This window comes from Tamandua tetradactyla, chromosome 8 (assembly GCF_023851605.1).
Source record: "Tamandua tetradactyla isolate mTamTet1 chromosome 8, mTamTet1.pri, whole genome shotgun sequence".
NCBI classification, from domain to species: Eukaryota; Metazoa; Chordata; class Mammalia; order Pilosa; family Myrmecophagidae; genus Tamandua; species Tamandua tetradactyla.
The window spans coordinates 81835331-81857563 of NC_135334.1; the positions used below are offsets into that span (position 1 = coordinate 81835331).

Sequence of the window (22233 nt, forward strand, 5' to 3'; positions counted from 1 at the left end):
TGCCACTAGGGCCTAGTTCCATCTCTGTAGGCAAAACAGTCCCCTTAGCTGAGGGCTGCAGGTAGAAGCAAGAAAGCTATGCAAAATATGAAGAAGCAGAAACAAAGCATAGTTCACGCTTATGCAAAATTTGGTCCATGGACTAATGCTAGTTGGCAAAACTGTTTATCATCAGTCCATGATACAAAAATGACAGAAGTTAAGAATAAGCATTTATACGCTTTTACAGCAATTTGAGGTAGTGATTTTAAGTCTGTTGAATCTAATAATGAAAATTTGGTTTGTATTTTTATATTTTTCTTGTCATCAAATATTTATAATAATTCTAGTTTATTACCTTTCTAATAAATATTTATCCATAGAGAAATGGGAAAAATGGTTCTTCTTTAGATAGTTTGATAAACACTTGTGGCCTTTAGCATCAGGAGACCTAAGTTCAGTTTAAAGTGTATGAGCCCAGGAAAACTGTTTAGCCTGTTTAAGATTCACTTTCAAGATCTATAAAATGGGGTTCATAATTCCTATTTCATAGGCTTGTCATAAGATTTAACTAGGAAAGCCATAAGTATGTGGAAAAATTAACTGAAGTTATTAATGTGTAAGAACTCAGCACATTCTCAAGCATATGACAGAGAAAAATGTCTCAATGTGTTGATTCTGATAGATCACAAATAGAGAAAAATGTCTCAATGTGTTGATTCTGATAGATCACAGTCATCGTAGTTGGAAAGGGCCCTCTTACTTTTTGCAAATTATTCTATTTCATGATCAATCCCAAACATTTCCTTCCTTGAGGCTTGTAACATTCCAACTCTGACAACTCTTCTCTGCCCCCATTGGTCTCCCACTTATGCTTCATTCATTGAGGACTTTGGCACCTGCATCACAATTTTCCTCTTGATCTCTATTTTTGCCATTATGAAAGACAACCAATGGAAAGATATACCATGTTCATGGATTGGATGACTCAACATAGCTAAAGATGCATGGTATCCCAAAAACTGATTTATAGGTTTAATGAAATTGCTATTAAAATTCCAGCAAGATACTATATAAACATAGACAAGCTGATACTAAAATTTTTATGGACAGTCAATGAATAGCCAAAAACAATCTTGAAAAAGAAGAATAAAGTTGGAGAAATCACATTATTTGAACTTAAGCTCACTATATATAGCAAAATAGTTAAGACAATGTGATATTAGTAGAGGGAAAGATACATAAACCAGTGAAATAGCATAAAGAATCCAATCCAGATATAGGCCTACACAATCACAATCATCTAATTATAAGAAAGGCACAAAGCAATTCACTGGAAAGAGATTAGTATTTTCAACAATTGGTATTGGAATGGTGGGACATTTATAGAAAAAAAGTGTAAATAGGTAAATCTCAACCTAAATCTCACATCTTCTACAAAAATGAACTCAAAATGGATCATAGGTCTAAACATAAAATATAAAGCTGTAAAAATTTTTTAGAAAAAAATCTTCATGGCCTAAGATTAGGTAAAGAGTTCTTAGACATAACACCAAAACATAATCTTTAAAAGAAAAAGTTGATAAATTAAATTTGATCAAAATTTTAAAATTTTACTCTGTGAAAAATTAGCATCTTTGAGAAGATAGAAAGATGAATCACAGATTTGTAGAAGTATTTGCAAATCATATATCTGGCAAAGTATTCATATCCAGAATGTATAAATAACATTTTAAGCTCAGCTATAAGAAAATACTCAATCCAATTAGAAAATGGTTATTAAGGATTCAATTGTATCCTCCCAAAAGAAATGTGAAGTCCTAATCCCCAGTACCTCAGAATGTGACCTTATTTGGAAAGAGGGTCATTGCAGATGTAATTAGTTAAAATGAGGTCATACTGGAGTAGGTGGGCCCTTAATCCAATATAACTGTTGACCTTGTTAGAAGAGAAGATGAGACATAGAGACAGAGACACCCAAGGGAGAAGGCCATGTGAAGACAGAGGTGGAGACTAGAGTTATGCAGCTATAATGTATGGCAATGTTCTTACTGAGGAAAGCTAGAAAATTGTGGAGGATGAGACAGCACTTTTTTAAGGCATTGGAGACCAGCATCTAAGACATAAAAAGCTAAGATCCCAAAAGAAAGAAAATCACAGAGAAGAGCTTATATTCAACAAGTTATTTCCCTCTTGGGACATTTGCAAATTCTTACAAGCAATAAGTGGATGAGAATATGAGGGTTGCAACCATGAGGCAGAGAAGCTACAAAATTTAAGAGACAAAAAAAATGGAGTTTGAGGGTGGCAATACAGCCAAAACTGAAGGGGCCATGGTACTAGAGAACAGGGAGATGCAAAAAAGTTAGCCTGACACTCAGAGATTTTTCTCACTCCATGAGTATGCTAAATTTTTAAAGGAAGGGATTAGAAGCTAAACAGAAAGACACTGAAAGAAAAGTACAAATTTTGGCAGACTTATGGTACTAAGGAGGTGAAAACTGAAGACCAAGACACTCAGAGGAAGAGGAGCGCTAATAAATACCTCAAGCTCTCTTCCAGAGAACTTGGATGCTAGTAGTAGTAGAGCTAGGAAAAGTGTTAGACTCACTGTTGATATCTACAGTTATCATAATAGGATTGGCTAATCCTAACAATCAGCAGCATGGTTCTCCCTGTCCCCAATCTAACCTTTGTTACATGTATCCCTATGGTGCACATGTGTTTTAGTTTGTTAATGCTGCTGGAATTGTAATAAACCAAAAATTGTTGGCTTTTATAAAAATAATGTATTAAGTTACAAGTTTATAGTTCTAAGGCCATAAAAATATCCACATTAAGGTATCCAAAGAAAGGTATCTTAACTCAAGAAAGGTCAATCTGGGAAAGCATATGGCTGGTGTCTGCTGGTCCTTTGGCTGCTGGTTTCAAACAGCTTCCCCAGGGACATTTTCTTTCTGCATCTCCAAATGTCTCTCTCTATATTGACTCTGAGATTTTTCCAAAATGGTTCCCTCTTAAAGGACTCCAGTAAGCAACCCAACTTGAATGGGTGGAGACACATCTCCATGGAACCAACCTAATCAAAAGGTCTTACCCACTATTGGGTGGGTCACATCTGCATGGAAGCAATCAGAATGATCCCACCCAACAATACTGAATTGTGATTCAAGAACATGGTGTTTCTGAGGTATGCAACAGTTTAAACTGGCACATTTTACCCTCTGGACCCCAAAAAGGCATGCTCTTTCATATACAAAATACATTCATTCCATTACAATATTACAAATACAAATACAATACAAAGTCAAAACCAGTACAAAATCTCATCAAGTCAGTTAAGGCATGGTTTGTCCTAATGCAAAATTTTTCTCTGGCTCTGGACCTGTAAAACTCAGAACAAGTTATCCGCTGCCAATATACAAAGGAGGAACAGAGGGAGATCAGAAGGAAATCAGGGGTGTTCTGGCTTGCTAAAGGCTGGCAGGATGCAATATACCAGAAATGAACCAGCTTTTAAAAGGGGGGAATTTAATAAATTGCTAATTTACAGTTCTAAGGCTGAGAGAATGTGCATATTAAAGCACATCTATAAAAATGTCCAAATTAAGGGACCAACAAGAGGTTACCTTCACTCAAGAAAGGCTGATGAAGTTCAGGGTTTCTCTCTCAACTGAAAAGGCACATGGCAAACATAGTGAACCCTGCTGGCTTTCTCTCCAGGCTCTCCTGAGGGCATTTTCATTTTTCATCTCCAAAAGTCTCTGGCTGCATGGGCTCTGTGGTTTGCGTGGCTTGAAAAAGGGACTCTCTCCAAAATGTTTCCTCTTTTAAAAGATTCCAATAAAATAATCAAGACCCACCTGAAATGGATGGAGTCACATCTCCCTCTGATCAAAAGTTAATACCCACAATTGGGTGAGTCATATCTCCATGGGAACAATAAAAAAGCTCCCAGCAATATTGAATGAGGATTTAAGGACATGGCTTTTCTGGGGTCTACCACAGATTCAAACCAGCACAGGGGGTCACTGGACCCAACAGTTCTGAAAACCTGCAGCACAAACTCTATCAGATTTCAAAGTCTGAGAGTCATTCATCCTTGGGATTTTAGAATGCGTCAATCCCACCCTTTCCAAGGGGCTATGCAGAGACCCTGTTCTCTCCAAACACTGGGGTGAGAGTTCTACCTTGGAGAACTTTGGGAAGACTGCCTTTTTTGACTCTACCCTCTTTAAGCATTGGGGTAGCACTTGGGCTATCTGCCATCTCTGGGACACATGCTCAACTCCCTCAGAAAAGTGGGGCAGCAGCAAGGCTTTCCTTAGTCTCCAAGGAATATGTTCCACCTCTCTGAGGCCTAGAGCACTAAAACTTCCTGCACATTGAGGTGAAATGTCCACCCTCTGACCCTCTGCCTTCAAGGCAAACTTACCCTCTCCAAGTGCATGGGTAGGTCTGTTCTCCTGGCCGAAGGTTTCTTGGCTTCAGACCTTAGCTTCCGTGGTTCTGTCTTGGAAGTTACTCTTCCTTCAATTTGTCCCTTTTCTGTCCCTTTTAGTCCAGACTGGCAGTAGCTCTGTTTATACAGGTCTTGCAATAAATTTGTTGGTTTTCCATGCAGTATACACAGATCACACCCATCAGATAATTGGACCTTCCCCTTCTTTAATAACTACATTTCCAATTCTGGCTTTTTCTGAAATGGCTGACTGGTTCCATATTTGGTTAAATGCTCAGATAGTGCATTATTCTCTGGGGTCTCCCTTTCTGGAAGCCCATAATTTTGGAGACCATCAATTTCTGATTCCTTTGTACCCAAGAGTTCAGTTCTCAGCTAGTCTCTTTCCTATCACATTTTACTATAGGCTGCAAGGAGAAACCAGGGCACAATTTACCAAATTCTTTGCCACTTTAAAACAAGGATTGCCTTCCAGTTTTCAATAATTCATGCATTATTTCTGTCTAAGGCCTTATCAGAAGTATCTTTAGAGTCCACATTTCTGCCAACAGTTTCTTCAAAGCAATCTAGGCTTTCTCTGTGAAACTCCTCACAGTTCTTCCAGAATCTTCCCCTTATCCATTTCAAAAGCCATTCCAAAATGTTTGGTATTTGAAAACTGTAGTACCTGACTTTCTGATATCAAAATCTGTTTTAGTTTCTTAATGCTGTCAGAAATGCAATCTACCAGAAATTGATTGACTTTTATAAAGGGAATGTACTAATTTACAAGTTTACAATTCTAAGGCCATAAAAATTTCTAGACTAAGGCAACCAGAGAAAGATACCTTGACTCAAGAAAGGCTAATCTGGGAAGGTATGTGGCTGGTGCCTGCTGGTCCTCAGGCTTCTGGTTTCAAACAGCTTCACTGGGGGGTGTTTTCTTTCTGCATCTCCAAATGTCTCTCTCTGTGTTGGTTCTGAGCTTTCTCCAAAATGGTTCCCTCTTAAAGGATTACAGTAAGCAACCACCTTGAATGGGTGGAGCTACATCTCCATGGAACCAACCAAATCAAAACTTCCCACCCACAATTGTGTGGTTACATACCATGGAAATAACTTATCAGAAAGATCCCACCCAACAATATTGAATCAGGATTCAAGAACATTGCTTTTCTGGGGTACACAACAGTTTCAAACTCACAAACTATGTGTTATGTTGTTTCCAGATATGCCTTGTCAGCAAAAGGGTGTAGATTACAGGGCTAGGATGATCTACCAACAGATACTGGCAAGTATAGAAACATCTCAGGTAAGGAAGGGGTACAGCAAAGGAATAGACGTTAAGGTCATCTGCTGCTAGTAGTAGGGAATCTGATTGGTATCATCCAAATGATGTTACCCAGTTCACCTCCTGGGTGTCAGGAGCTGGTTCATGTTAATTCCACAGTACCTCTAGCAGAGCAAACTCTTTGGGTGCCAGAGGAAGACACCTCTCCAGATAGCAGTGGTTGTTTGCTCTGATGAACAAAGGCAGGCTAAGAATGGTCCCAGAGTCAGTGTTCCATGTCAGGTCTTGATCAGGATTTTCTGTCAGGGAAAAGGAAAAGATGCAAGTATTAGACAGGTGTTTGTGCTAGTTTGAAATGATTTATATACCCTAGAAAAGCCATATTTTAATCCTAATCCCATTTTGTAAAGTCAGCCACTTCCTCTAATCCCTATTCAGTATTGTATATTTGAAACTGTAATTAGATCATCTCCCTGGAGATGTGATTTAATCAGGAGTGTGACTGTTAAACTGGATTAAGTGGAGGCGTGTCTCCACCCATTTGAGTGGGTCTTGATTAGTTTCTGGAGCCCTAGAAAAGAGGAAACATTGTGGAGAATGAAAGAGATTCAGAGAGAGCAGAGAATGCTGCAGCATCATGAAGCAGAGAGTCCATGAGCCAGCGACCTTTGGAGATGAAGAAGGAAAATGCCTCCTGGGGAGCTTCATGAAACCAGAAGCCAGGAGAGAAAGCTAGCAGATGTGTTCACCTTGTGTGCCCTTCCAGCTGCGAGAGAAGCCCTGACTGTGTTTGCCATGTGCCTTCTCACTTGAGAGAGAAACCCTGAACTTCATCAGCCTTCTTGAACCAAGGTATCTTTCCCTTGCCTTAGATTGGACATTTCTATAGACTTGTTTTAATTGGGACATTTTCTCAGCCTTAGAACTGTAAACTAGCAACTTATTAAATTCCCCTTTTTAAAAGCCATTCTGTTTCTGGCATATTGCATTCTGGCAGCTAGCAAACTAGAACAGTGTTTTTTTGCTTTGTGCCTTTATTATGGTGTAGCTATGCCATAGGGACATGAATTGGAACTATGGGCAGTATTTTTGACCACTTGGGGGACCACTGTCCTCCAGATTTTCTCGATGATATATATCATTCTTTGATACCTGCTACCTTTGGATGATACAGTAACTAAAATAACTAAGCAATGTTATTTTGTAATGTCCATTTTCTGTATTTGCTTTGTGGCAAAATGGAAGCCTTGATCTGACTGAGTGTATGACTTGTGGCACTTCCAAAGGCTAAAAAAGAAGTTTTGTTCACTCCTCACTAATATTAGCAGAGGTTGGTACACTAGGAGGAGAAGTATGGGTATCTTACAATGATAAAGAAATGGCTCCTTTCACTGCATGTAGTGGTTCAGTAAAGTCAATTTGTCAGTTCTGATGTTGCCCTTCCTCTCTGTGAAATTCTACTCCAAATAGTAGGCCTACTGTCTAGATTTTTGGCATATGGTATCATCCCTCATAGCTTTGTGTAAATGTCTCTCTGTTGGGTTGACTTCATTAATGTTGAGGATCCAATTATGTCTTCCACAAAAGACATGTTTAACTTCTAATCCTGAGGCCTTTGAGTGTGAACCCATTTGTAAATAGAACCTTTGAAGATGATATTAAAGTGTGGCCAAATTGAATGAAAGTGAGCCTCACTCAAATATGGCCGAAATCCTTATAAGCAAAGGAAATTGAACAGAGAAGCCAGAAAAGGAGAGAAAAATCACAATGTGATGGAGGCAGAGATGCATCTGAAGCCAAGGGATTCTAAGAATTGCTGGCAATCCAGCACCAGAAAACTATAAACTCCGGAAGAAAGCATGGTCAATGGATAGCTTGATGTTAGGCTTCTAGCCTCTAAATTGTTGTTTAAGCCAACCCATTCATGGTGTTTGTCATAACAACCCTGGAGAACTAAGACAATGTCTTGACCTCTCTTGTGACTACTCAGTAGGGTGGCTCATGCCTGTGTTCTAGGGACTCCCCCTTCTCTATGAAACTCATCAGCTTTGGTGGATTGGTTAGTTTCTTGTGTTTGGAAATGTGTCATTTCTCCTCCTTGTCTTGCTTGGTATAAGCTGAGATATGGTACACCAAGATGGCCAAACTGAGAGAGAGTGTGGCAATCTTACCCCACATCTCTTGACTCCCACTGTTCTCAGTCTTGTATTTTCAGCCCTTATTTTGCCAAAGACCTGACCAAGTAGTTAGCCCATTAACCACTGACCAGGAGTTGGTAAAAATATGAACCTTAGGAAAATGTTTATTGAGGGCATATTCTACTACTAGGAGTATTGCATGCAGCTCAGTCCTCTTGACACTTTGTTCTGTTCTCCCTTCCCCTACAGAAATTGGGGTATTTGAATAGGGAATAAGCTGCAGTTATCCATTATCTGACACTTTTATACCCCATGCTTGCTACAATAAAGAAAATCCATTGCCTTCCTTGCTGAAGATTGTCTCAGAGTGAATAAACCATGTCAGATCTTGATCAAGATTTTCTATTAGGGCAAAGGGAAAGGTTAAAGTATCAGGTGGATGTTCTTTTGCTTTGGGAGCAATATCAGTGCTCCCATGTCTGTGAAAACTGGTAATTGTGTTGTGTCCATTATGGGGGTAGTTAGTTAGGTATGTGGCTGTTACCTAATGGAGTTGTGACACTTCAGAAAGACCAAGTTTGGCTCAGTCCTGTGGATAACATTTTCAAGAAGCCCTCTGTTTCCAATCCAATTTTATGGGAAGCTATTTTTATTATCCAGGGCATATAGGAATCCTGCCCATACACTACTTGGCTCTGTCCCAGTAAGGGCTTCAGATTGGTTAAGTGCCCAGTACACTGCCAGGAATCTAGGAACCACTTACACCAAAATCCCATGGGTAAGCATCTGTCTTTTCATTTGGTAAGGAGACTCTTAGAAGGAAATTTGTGGGTGGCTGAAACTTAAAATTGTTAGTCTTGTCACTGGAGCACTAGTAGGAGAAATAAAATAATAGACTCCTTTAGTTTATCTTGTACCTATGTCACCAGGGTCTCTACCAAAAAGTAGAAGAGTTGCAGTTGGCTTGATAAATAGGAGCCAGCTAATATTGGAGGTAAGGAAAGTATTCATGGCAGAATCCCAACATTCCTACCACATGTTGGACCTTCTTTACCTAAGAGGAAGTTTAAGTACTAGAAAGTTTTTCTTTGACCTGATTGGGTCATTCCCACCTTCCATACTAATGGTATTGGATCCTTTGTTAGGGACACCATTTTTTCATCCTTCACTGTTGCAGCCAGCTGTTTAATTTCATTGCTCATTAGGTGGAGCTCACTTCCAGCAAAATACATTTTATACAACCAGGCAGACTCTTTTTCATTTGGTTTCTGATCTAGTCCTTAAGTAAAGACTAGGCTGTAGGGCAAGAGAGGGGCCACATCTCCTTCTAAACCAAAGCCATCCCCTCTTTTTTTGGCCCACCCCTTTTACCTTTCTGTCTGTTACTTTACTAGTGGTTATCAGAAAAGCAAAGGGTAAACTATTTCAGTCAGTCTTATGGTGGTGACATCATGGGGCCTTTTCCTCTAGAGGGTACCAGTCTGCTTCTCCAGAGTTCTTCCCTCCATTTCATTTCCTCTGGAGAGTTTGGAATCCTACCTTCTCTCAGCATGGCATCTTGATAAGAAGCTACCATGAGCTGAACACAGCACACAATGGACACCCTTTCAGCATAGTTACCTCCATTAGAGTCCTGGGAGGGGCAGGGATATAAACTTTCTTGCCTTTAGTCAGTTTAAGTAATGCTTTAATGGGTTCAGCCCAAGGGTTGGGGTCTCAGTATCCTATCAGGGAGGAGCTAGAATGACGAATCCAAATGAGTTAGAACTTAGTCCTTCCTCTTCTATTTTCTGAAATAGATTGGGTAAAATTGGTGTTAATTCTCTAAATGTTTAGTAGAATTCTCCATTGAGAATTGTGAAAACCACCTGACCTGGAAATTTCTTGTAAAGAGGATTTAATTAAAAATTCAAATAGCTTAATGGTTATAAGACAAATGAGATTGTCTATTCCATATGGGTAGAGTTTTGGTAGTTTATGATTTTCAAGTAATTGGTCCATTTCTTCAAAGCTGTTGAATTAATGAACATGAAGTTGTTCATAGTATTCTGTTACTATTCTTTTAATGACTGTAGGCTCCATAGTAGCATCATCTATTTCACTCCTGATATTGGTGATTTCTGTCTTCCCTTTTTATAGTTGTCAGTGTTGCTAGAGGTTGATTAACTTAACTAATCATTTGGAAGAACTAGCTTGTTATTTCATTGATTTTTTTATATTGTCTTTCTGGTTTCAATTTCATTGACTTCTGCCCTTTTCTTTATTATTTCCCTCCTTGTTGCTTTGGGTTTATTTTGATCTTTTTTTCTAGTTTATTGAGGTAAGAACTTAGACATCAATTTGAGATATTTCTTTAGCAATGTAAGCATTGCATTTAGTGCTGTAAATTTCCCTCTAAGTACTGCTTTAGCTACAGCTCATGTATTTTGATATGTTGTATTTTTTTATTCTGTTCCATATATTTTTATTTTATTGATTTATTTTTTACACAGTTTATTCACATACCATACAGTTCATCCAAACTGTACAATCAGTGGCTCTTGGTATAATCCTAGAGTTGTGCATTCTTCACCATAATATATATTTTTAAATTTCTTTTGAGACTTCCTTTTTGACCTACTTATTATTTATATATTTTTTTATTTGAAGACTTTCCTGTTATCTTTCTCTTGTTCATCTCTCATTTGATTCCATTATGGCCAGACAACATACTCTGTATAATACTAGTTCTTTGAAATTTCTCAAGGTTTGCTTTGAGATGTCGGATGTGAACTATATTGCTAAATGTTCCATGGCAATTTGAAAATAATATATCATCTGCTATTGTTAAGTGGAAGGGTCCAAATATGGTTATATTCTGTTGATTGAATGTGTTTTGTTGTGAAGTTTTTCCATATCCTAGCTGACTTTCAGTTTTGTAATTCTCCTACTTGCTGAGTTTGGATGTTGAAGTTCCCAAATATACTTGTTGATTTGTCTATTTTCCCTTCAGTTCTGTCAATTTTTGCTTTATGTGTTTTAAAGTTCTGTTGTTCATAAGAATTCAGGATCCTTATGTCTACTTAGTATATTGATCCTTTTATCTTATGCACTCTCTCTTTTTGTTTCTAGTAACTTGCTTTGCTCTAAAGTCTACTTTATACATATTAGTACAGCTACTTCCACTATTTTTTTACTAATGTTTTCATTGTACATCTTTTTTATCCTTTTTCTTTCTACCTATTTTTATCTTGTATTTGAAATGAGTTTCTTATAAACAAAATATTATTGCATTATATTTTTAATACACTCTGCCAATTTCTTTTAATTGGTGTATTTGATGTATTTACATAAAATATAATTATTAATATGTTAGGGCTTAAGACTGCCAATTTGTTATTTATTTTCCTTTGTTTCCTCTTTTTTTCATTTCTCTATTTCTCTTCTTACCTTCCTGTGAGTTATTTGTACATTTTTATAATTCTGCCGTGATTTATTTATAGCTTTTTAGTACATTTTTGACAGATATTTTTCTTTTTACAACTTTTGAATATTTCATTCCAATATCTTCTGACCTCCATGCTTTCCAATGAGTCATTAATCATACAGTTGTCTCTATGTATAATGTGTGGTTTTTCTCTTGTGGTTTTCAAGAATTACACTTTAACTTTGATTTTAACACTTTACTATTAACATTTTGTGTTTGTGCGTGCATGTATTTATGTATGTTTATCTTGCTTGGAATTCATTCAGCTTTTTGGATTTGTAAGTTAATATTTTTCCCCAGATTTGGAACATTTTAGTCATTACTTCTTCAAATATGATGGCCTATTCATTTTTATTGCATGTATGTTGGATGGCTAAATATTGTTACCAGAGGCTTTTAAAAGTTTCTAATAATGTTTTCTTTCCATGTATCACATTGTATCATATCTATTGTTTCATCATATAGTTAATTCTACAACTGAAAAATAGAGCAATCATGGTGATAAATTTACTAGATGGATTCATCAGCTGTTCGGAGAGGGCAAGCAGGAAAAAAAGGATGAAGCATTGAGAAAACCACCTAAATAAACCACAGAGAGCAACTGGACACAGATTTGTGTGGACATTTTGGTTGAATAAAGCAGTGGGTTGCAGATTGCCACAAAGCGATCATATGCCATAGCAGCCAGAATGAAGCACTCAGCTGTTCCAAAGAAGACGGCTGAACCAAGCTGGATGGCACATCCAAAATAGGAGATGGTATTTCTCTCCACCAAGAAGTTTACAAGCATATTGGGAGTGACAGATGATGAAGAGCCTATGTCAGCAAAAGTCAAGTGGCTCAGGAATAAATACATAGGGTGAGGGAGCTGAGAAGAGACTGTGATAAGAATGATTGTGCTGAGATTGCCAGATACGGTCACCAGGTAGATGCACAGGATGACTATAAAGAGGATGACCCAAAGTTTGGGATCATCTGTTAAGCCCAGTAAAATGAATACTGTCACTACAGTGCAGTTTCCATGCACTAGGGAATCCATGAGACAATGTCGCTGGTATCAGAGACAGTCTGTGATGAAAAAAAAAAGTATTAAAAAAGTTATGAATTTGAATATTTCATTTTCCTTTCTAGGCATATAGGAAGTCATCATCCATAAAGGTGTATCTTTCAAGCATTAGCGCGTCAAGCAATGGAGTGTACTTGGATTTTCTAATTGTTTTAAACAAGCACCAAAAATCTTTCTCAGATGATGTTGCTTTCCTTTTCATATTATAATTTCTGAGAAAGGTATTTTAAGTTGTTTTAGACTCAGAGAAGAAAATATATGACTGATAAAAGTAAAAAAAACAATTGACTTAAGCAAAGTAATATATATACATGTTATATTATGTATTTTTGTAATGGAAACTTGAGAAACAACTATATTATGTGCTTACTAAATGATTAGCATATGGCTTATCAGATGTTTATATACATACATACGTGTGTGTATAGTTGTAACTTATTTTACATTCAATAATATTAAGTAATTTCAATTTTATTTTAAGAGGAGGAAACTGAGTCTGAATGGAGTTATGTAACTAACTGATTGATTGTTAACATCTTTCTTATTTCCCAACTATGGCTTGTGAGGACAGAGCCATCCTTAGCGAGTAAAGAATTCTCAAATAGTAAATGAAAATCTTCATTTCATCTTCAGATTCATTCACAAAAGCTAAAATCTTACCTTTTGGAATAAGAACTACTCATCTTTCATTAACAAATCCTAAGTCTTTGTGGTTTTATAGCTATCTTTCTTTATTGTTTGCCTTTAAGGATAAATATATGAAGACTCTAGAGATTGTAATGTGAATTCAAAAGCACCATGGATGATTATCACATTCTCGAGTAGATATTGAGCAATTCAACTTACACCAACACAGCTAATCTTTAAGGATTCTGTTAATTCTCAGGTGGTCAGTTTATTCTTTTGTTTCTATCTGGGTAATAATTGTTAACAATTATTTAATTTATTTAATAATAATTTGTTATAACAAATTGTCTTATACCTAAAGAGAAGTTCCAGGTTCACTTTGATATCTCTAATTATGGAATGCTCAATAATAAACTGCAGCAAATAGCCATCTTACCTTTATCCATGCAAAATATATACATGTTCATTGATATGTATTTTTCATTGATATCTATAAGTCATGCCTTTAGTTACTTGGGGAATACGAGGTTGAACTTGATGTAAATTTTAATTTTCAATAAAAATGTTTAATACAAAACAGCCCTCTTCTGTCCTTCATATGAACAATTTTGAGTCAGTCTTTGTGCTTCTCACATGTTCCAGTGAATCGAACCCCTGATGCTCTGACAGTTAACTTTTTCACACACCCTATATGTTGCCTTTTCCTCATCTTTCTAACCATTCCTACTTCCTAACTCCTAATTCCTGGGATCATCTCCCAAATGAACTACCAAAGCCACATCATTGTCTCAAAGTCTTGGCCCTCTGGGAAACTTAAACTAAACTAAGACAGAGATACATTCCCAATTCTACTCTCAGTACATAACAATAAATGTATCAGAGAAATGTGCAAAATTTGTTGTGTAAACCCTGGAATACAAAGGACATAAAAACTGGTATCTAACTCATGCCTGAAAGAGGTGTTCTAGTTTGCTAGCTGCCAGAATGCAATATACCAGAAACAGAATGGCTTTTTAAAGGGGGAATTTAATAACTTGCTGGTTTACAGTTCTAAGGCCGAGAAAATGTCCCAATTAAAACAGGTCTATAGAAATGTCCAATCTAAGGCATCCAGGAAAAGATAACTTGGTTCAAGAAGGCCAATAAAGTTCAGAGTTTCTTTGTCAAGTGGAAGGGTACATGGTGAACACAGAGTGTCTCTCTCATCCGGAAAGGCACATGGTGAACATGGTCAGGATTCCTCTCTCATCTGGAAGGGCACATGGCAAACATGGCATCATCTGTTAGCTTCTTTTCCTGGCTTCCTGTTTCATGAAGCTCCCCTGGAGGCATTTTCCTTCTTCATCTCCAAAGGTCGCTGGCTGGTGGACTCTGCTTCTCGTGGCTATGTGGTTCTGCTCTGCTCTCTCTGAATCTCCCTTTCTCCAAAATGTTTCCTCTTTTATAGGACTTCAGAAACTAATCAAGACCCACCTAATCCAGCTTAACAACCACTCTTGATTAAATCACATCTCCAGGGAGATGATGTGATTACAGTTTCAAACATACAATACTGAATAGGGATTAGAAGAAACAGCTGCTTTTACAAAATGGGATTAGGATTAAAACATGGCTTTTCTAGGGTACATACATCATTTATAACCAGCACAAGAGCCTAGCATTGAGAAGATGACTTGATCTCTACTCAAGTACAGCCTTCACTGTCCCTTAGCTCTTGTCTGTTTTCCAACTGTAGCAGTAGAGGAGCCAAGTGCACCTTAGTAGGTAAAGGCAGACTAATATTAATATGGAGTATTCCTAGAGATGCTGACCATGCACTACTACCCACCCCCCCTTCTTATACAAGTTTCTGAGCCTGAGTTGGACATAAATTGGGCAATGAGCAATGGAAGCTAAGAGAATTTTTTAATTAGAAGGGATTGAAGATTTTATTTTAAATTGTTCTGGATTTTTAAAACCTGAAAGGATTGTCGATACTTGAGAATGCCCCAGGATTTATGGAATATGCCCATAATTTCATCTGGAGACAGGAGAGAAAAAATTGTTAAAGAGGTGTTGAAATGAGAGCAGTGAAGAAAAGTAAAGTTGTCTTTATCCAGCATAGTACTGAATCTGCTTTACCAGAAGTGATTATATTTTATTACGATAACAATGGAACTTATTTTTATCTATGGTGTTTATAACTATATATATAATGGAAACCACACTTTGATATATTTTGGGCGATCTCACTTTGATCAAATATTTACATATAACTAAATGTGGAAAATGATTATGCTCAAATTTATTTGTGTAAGAAATATGACAATTATTACAATAGAGGAATGTTCATCTGACTCAGCAGAGTCTCTGGTGAAAGTCTTAGTTTATTTCCTTTAGTACAAGTCAGTGGTCAATTGATTTTAGACGAATATTAAAGGTAATTAAATAAGAGAAAGGAAGTATTTTCAAGAAATATCACTGAACAACTGCATATTCACAGCCTTACTTTATACCATATATAAAAACTAACTCACGAGTCATAGATAAAATTATAAAAATTTATAGATAAACATGGGAGAAAATTTTGCTCCTTGTGATAGGCAAAGGAAACATGTAACTATTAAGCAAGAACCATAAACCATAAAATTTTAAAATGACATATTAGTCATTATTAAATGCAAAATATTTGTTCTTCAAATGACACCAAGCTAGCATAGAAGTGAATATAATACATTTATCTGAAAGAGCACTTGAGTCCAGACAAGGGTTGAAAAATGACAGCTCACAGATGGATCACATGATTAAATAGGTAGAGTTTTATTGGAAAACAGCCTTGGCAATTCATTTACCTGTTGTCTATGCAACTTTTGCACCAGAATAGCAGAGTAGAAAAGTTGTACAGAGACCATGTGCCTAGAAGTCTAAAAATATGCCTGGTTCCTTAAGAAAATTATTCAAACCCATGATCTAGAATACATAAAGAACTCTTAGATGTAGAATAAAAAGGAAAACAGTCCAATGACTAAATTAGGTGAAACATTTGAACAGATATGTAGGAGAAGATATATAAATGGCCAAGAAGCACTTAAAAATGCTAACCTTTGCAAACTGAAAGAGGCAGAATCTAGAATATAGGTGTGGTAGTTAGGTTCGGGTGTCAACTGAACTGATGATGCCCATTTCTGTTTCTGTTGCCTTGAACCATCAGTATGTGAAATTCATCTGTGGATGATTACATTTGCTGTCTGCTAAGGGAGTGCCTTCCACAATGGATGAGGTTTAATTTAATTCGCTGTGGAGGCTTAAAAGAGAGAGGTCAGAAAAGTGCTCAGCAGCTCAGCATACCTCATCTCAGCACTTGCTGTTCAGCCCAGATATTTGGAGATGCAAAAAGTAATTGCCCCTGGGGAAAGCCATTGAAACCCAGAAGCCAGGAGAGAAGGCTAACAGACATGCTGTATGTGTTCCCATTAACAGAGAACCTCAGATGAAAGTTAGATGCCTTTCCTATGAAGAACTATACATTTTTAAATGAAGAACTACACATTTTTAAATGAATCCCCTTATTAAAAGCTAATCCATCTCTGGTGTGTTGCATTCTGGCAGCTTTGACAGACTAAAATGATAGGTTACCAGGGGATGAGGTAGAGTATGGAATAGGGAGTTAAAGCTTAAAATGTTCAGAAAAAATGCTTAATTTCATTAGTTGTCAGGAAAATACTAATTTAAACCATAGATAGACACTACTACAGAACCCTTAAAATGCCTTAAATTAAAGAAGACTGATGGTATGAAATGCTGCAAATTTTAGGCAATTAGAACTCAGATCACAAGTGGAAATGTAAAACAATGCAACAGACTTGGAAAACTGACAGTTTTTTCACAATCACACAAACCTGGAAACAACTCCAAAACCCATCAACAAGTGAATGGATTTTTAAGAGTTTATTTATATATGAAATAATACTCAGCAATAAATGAAACAAACTACTGTTGCACACAATAAGAATGAATCTCAAAATAATTAATCTGAAGGAAAGTAGTCAGATGTGATAGAGTGAATATTGTAGATTCTCATTTTGCAAAGTTATGGAAAAAGTAAACTAAATCTGTATTTTCAAAAACACTGATCAGTTGTTTCTTGGAGCCAGGATCAGAGAGAAGAGTGGATTGCAAAGGACAAGAAGAGATAATTGGGGAGCGATTGAAATGTTCTTTTATTTGATTGTAATTGTGGTTGTGGTTACAGTGGGTATTTATAATAGACAAATCTGATCAAATTGTACACTGTAAATGGATGCAGACCTATTTTATATCAGAAAAGTTAAAAAAAATTTGAGTATGGAGAATCTTTGTTTTTAAAAAAAAAGTTAAATATTTTAATTTGTGGAAAGCACTCAGACTTTTAAATAAAACATAATAACACCTTAAATTTTGTTCATAAGGAAGATGGCATTTCTTACAAATGATACCAATCTCTGGTTATTAAAAATTAAGGAAGAACTCCCGTCACTACTTCTGTGAGGGACAGGACTTCAATAGAGAAAACAGTCAATAGACAATGCAGCTGGTTCTGATGGTCTAAGACACAACATGGAAAATGTAATGTCACTCAACAGAAAAGAGAGATAAATTCCACAAATGTAATCATCATCAATGAACATTTTGCTTGAGGTGATATATATTCCATATATATTGAATGGAATTCTGAACTATGCTATAAAATTCATTAGATCACAGTTTAACTGGGGATGGTTTATATATTGAAAACATGGGAGTTACTGGGATATGGTCTCTGCTGCTTTGTAATTGCCGAGTGTTGGATGGCTAAGGGATGAATCTTTGAACTTCCTTCCCATTTTTGTTGTTGGTTTCCAATTTCCCCCATGTTCCAGTGAATTCTAGAGCTATTTATCTCTTGCACTTGATAACTCAAGTTCTTTCTTGGCAGTTCCCATTCTCGTGTTGAAATGTTGAATATAAATGACCTACTGGCTTATTCATTTACCTTTTCCTCAGACCATATGTAAACACTGACTGAAAACTCTGTGCCTATATATGTGCATTTTATGGCACCTGGTCCATCTCCATTGCTATATATGTCCCCAGAAGGAAGGGAGTGAGAGCCCTTACCTACAGCACACAGAAAAGAAGTATACATGTAGAGTATTTCCCTGTGGCTTCAGAGAGGACTGTTGGCCAGCTTCACTAGTGATGTACACTAGTGAAGCTGATCTTGTTTTTCCTCTATGTAATTAAACAATATTCCATCCACTGCATGTGTAAGTTGAATCTTTTGTTGACAAATCTAACATCTGTATAGAATGGGTTGATATTTCTTAGCTAGGACCTCCTAATCTGGAGATGGTAATAGGTGACTCTTCCCCAAAAGGTTTGGTGCTGCAAGCACAATAACCAACAAAGCACCCCATGGCATGGTGGAGGCATAAGGGCTCTTCAGTTCAGTAATCCTAAACATAGTAATCCAGTTCAAAACTCCAATTTGAGTTCCATTGTGTTGTCTGTGGCCAGAGCTTTTAATAAAGACTTTACCCCTTCAAAGGCATTCATATGATTTACCTCTAGTGTGAATTTGCTTATGTTGATTAAATGATGACTGGTAATTGAGGACTTTTCCAAGTGGCTTACATAAATATAGTTTATTTCACGTGGGAATTAATCCATGTTGAGTTACTGTGGATACGAGAGTAGAATCTCCTTGCAATTAATTACATTGAAAGGAATTCTTTTGAGTGTGAGATATTAATGACATGATGTCAGAATTATCTTTCCTGCAGGTAAGTTGCGTGAATACCATTTCTTATTTTATAGGCAGTTTTCCTGCCTGGACACTGGTTTTGGAGAAATCCCGTTGCTTCTCTCTGTACTTCCTCTCCTTGTACCAACTGGGAAAGCACATTTTATTTGCAGACCTGACATCCCACTAAACCGGATTATTTATAGTCTCCAGCATCAGTTCTCTGAACAGCTTTCTCTGGGATGTGTCCAGCAATGCCCGCTCTTCCTCGGTGAAGTCTACAGCTACGTCTTTGAATGTCATTAACTCCCGTGGTTGCATTGTCAGTAGCTCAGCTGATATTAGTCTTCCTCTGGATTTTCACTCATAGACAGACAAGCAGTAGGTGAACCACATAAATCTGTGGTTATGAGCAATGGAGAGCTATGGTTGCCTGATCACCATCTTGTGTCCACTGTGGTTTCCTTGCACACACCAGGCTTCTGCTCCTGTTGCAGTCTCAATGATATCAGGATCTTTCTTGAGTGATGGCATTGTTCATCATCTTGATTAGAATTCGGTTACATAAGTATATAAATTTGTCAGCTCTCCAAACTTTACACCTGGGGTTTATGGTTTGTATTATACGTATCTGCAAATCAATCAATAACATATAACTTTTAAAATCTGCTTTCTGTAATTTTAGTGAGTTTGAGAGGGAGTAAAATTGGATGCATATGTTTTCAATCCATCATCTGTATCAAAGAATCTTTGCTACAATTGGAATTTTGGAATCAATTTGTAATTTCTCTAAAAAAATACTTCTGAGATTTTATTTGGAATTATGTTAATGCTAGAGATTAATGTACTGAAAATTGCCATCTTTATAATGTTGAATCTTCCCAATCCACTGCATGCTGAATTCATGCTTCTTTTTGGATTTCTTATGATTTTTCAACACACATTGAACATTGCAGATAATAATTGTACTAACTCTGGAATCTTCAAATGATTGTTAGTTTTATGTGGTAGAGGACAGCTAACTTTTCCATACTTAAACTAAACACTTTCCCTGGTTGGTTTTCAGCAGATAATATCTTTGTTCCATTCTTTCAGCTCCAGATGCATTTTAGTTTGTTTCTTTGAACCCATTCAATTTGTTGGGTTCATTTTCTCTGCAGTTCCCTTGATTCCAGGTACCCACCAAATTTCTTCTAGACCGAAGTCTTGTCCTGTGACTCTTTACCCAGTAATTTCACCCTTACTGCATCCCAAGTTGTAAATGGGTTCAGGAATTCATTTAGCCCAAAGGGCAATAAACTCATAAACTTATTCTGTGCAATCCTGTTTTTCATGGTTAGATTCAGTTCTCATTTCATTGTGCTATTTACTCAGGCCTTTTCATCTAACCCATGTTTGCACAGTTTTGTGGCAAGGCCTGGGAATTGGTCAGAGTTTATACTCAAAATTTATGTTTCCATCTTCTGCATCTCTCTCCTTCCCAATATGGTCTTTCTAAGTTTTTCACAATGCTATCAGACCTGAATTCCAACCGGTGACAATGCCAGTTTGTGAAACTGTGTTTTTAGCATTAACCCTGTAGGATTTGAGGAACGCTCTCAGGCAAAACCACTACAAATACACAATTCTTATCACTTGCCATTGAAATATATGAATGAAAACAATTGTTTTTATTGCTATCCAGTTTTTCTATTTTAAAATATTTTGTCGTTTTTATAATTGTTGCTTGAAGAGAGGTATATCTCATTGCTTTATACTACTATTTCCAGTAGCCAACTCATGTCATTGAAGTTTTCACTTGTGAAAAATAATTCCCTGTATTATCATGTTTATTAGCCAGATGAATTATTCTCTTACCTATTTTTGTTTCTTTGTTTTTGTTTTGTTTTTAAACTTTTTTATTGTATAGTATAACATGTATACAAAGCAAAGAAATAAAAAAGCAATAGTTTTCAAAGTACTCTTCAACAAATAGTTACAGGACAGGTCCCAGGGTTTGTCATGGGCTACCATATGATCCTCTCTGATTTTTCCTTCTAGCTGCTCCAGAATATAGGGGGCTAGAAGGTGTAAATATTTTTTTATCATCACAACCAAATTTTTCTCCTTTTCTTGTGAAAAATAACATATATACAAAAAAGCAATAAATTCCAAAGCCCAGCACCCACAATTAGTTGTAAAACATATTTTAGAGTTTGACATGCATTACAGTTTCACAATTTTAGGGTTTTACTTCTAGCTGCTCTAAGATACTGGAGATTAAAAGAGATATCAATTTAATGATTCAGCATTAATATTAAATTGTTAAATCCTATCTCCACTTTGATGTTTCTGTCCCTCTCTTTAGGGGTTTTTGGGCTATGGCCATTCTAACTTTTTCATATTGGAAAGGTCTGTCACTACTCTGGGGTAGGGAGATGGAACTATCAGATGTTCTGGAGAGGCTGGGCCCTGTAGGTTTCAGGACTTATCTGGACCAGGAACCCATCTGGAGGTTGTAGGTTTCTGGAAGGTTACTCTAGTGCATGGAACCCTTGTGGGATCTTATATATTGCCCTAGGTATTCTTTAGGATTGGCTGGAATGGTCCTGGTTGGGAATTGGCAGGTTATGATAGATAGCAGGGTCTAACTGAAGCTTGCATAAGAGCAACCTCCGAGTAGCCTCTTGACTCTGTTTGAACTCTCTGCCACTGATACTTTATTAGCTGTACTTCTTTTCCCCCTTCTGGTCAGGATGGAATTGTTGATTCGTTGGTGCCAGGGCCAGATTTATTCCTGGGAGTCATCTCCCACGTCACCAGGGAGACTTTCACCCCTGAATGTCATGTCCCATGTAGGGGGGAGGGCAATGATTTCACTTGCAGGGTTGTGCTTAGAGAGACTGAGGCCACATCTAAGCAACAAAAAAGGTCCTCCAGAAGTAACTCTTAGGCATTCCAATAGGTAGTCTAAGCTTCTCTGCTACCTACATAAGCTTCACAAGAGTAAGCCTCAGGATCGAGGCCATGGCCTATTGACTTGGGTGTCCCTAAAGTTTGACACAATATCAGGGGATTCCTGTATTAAATCAGGTTTAATAGTTCCATATTCTTTCTCCCCTCCCTCAAGGGACTTTACCAATACTTTTTGATTATCTGCTTAATATACTCTAGAATGTATCCAGACATTACAGTAATCTATACAGGATTAAAGGACCTCTTTCTTATTCTCTGCTCCCTGTGTTTCAGTTGTTCAAATGAGTTATAGAGATAGGTTGAGTTAGATTATGCATTACAGAAAATTTCAGTTCCAGACCAAATAAACCTTTCTTCCTTTGGACTTAAAGAGTATGTGTGGTTCCAAAATATGAACACTGTCTTCCTTTTACCCCAACTGATCGGCTTTGTTCTTATCTCTAAATATCAGGATATATATATATAATAACCTCTCAAAATCCAGAAATAATCACCACTCTGAACTTAATGTGTCTGCTATAACAGCTTAC

The 22233-nt window shown here is 36.9% G+C and overlaps 2 protein-coding genes across 6 annotated transcripts in view; one reads left to right on the forward strand and one right to left on the reverse strand.

Annotated features, from left to right (window-relative positions):
• The window catches only part of LOC143644635 (olfactory receptor 5M5-like), a 384306-nt gene that overhangs the window by 247419 nt on the left and 114654 nt on the right, over positions 1-22233 (forward strand). The window lies entirely within an intron of this gene.
• On the reverse strand, positions 11839-12354 carry LOC143645223 (olfactory receptor 5P6-like). The gene has a single exon (XM_077114780.1). The coding sequence runs from the start codon at positions 12352-12354 to the stop codon at positions 11839-11841; it is 516 nt and encodes a 171-aa protein (XP_076970895.1).

What these genes read in the sequence shown, in the direction of transcription:
- LOC143645223 (XM_077114780.1), bottom strand. Translation starts at nt 12,354, where the DNA reads ATGGATTCCCTAGTGCATGGAAACTGCACTGTAGTGACAGTATTCATT.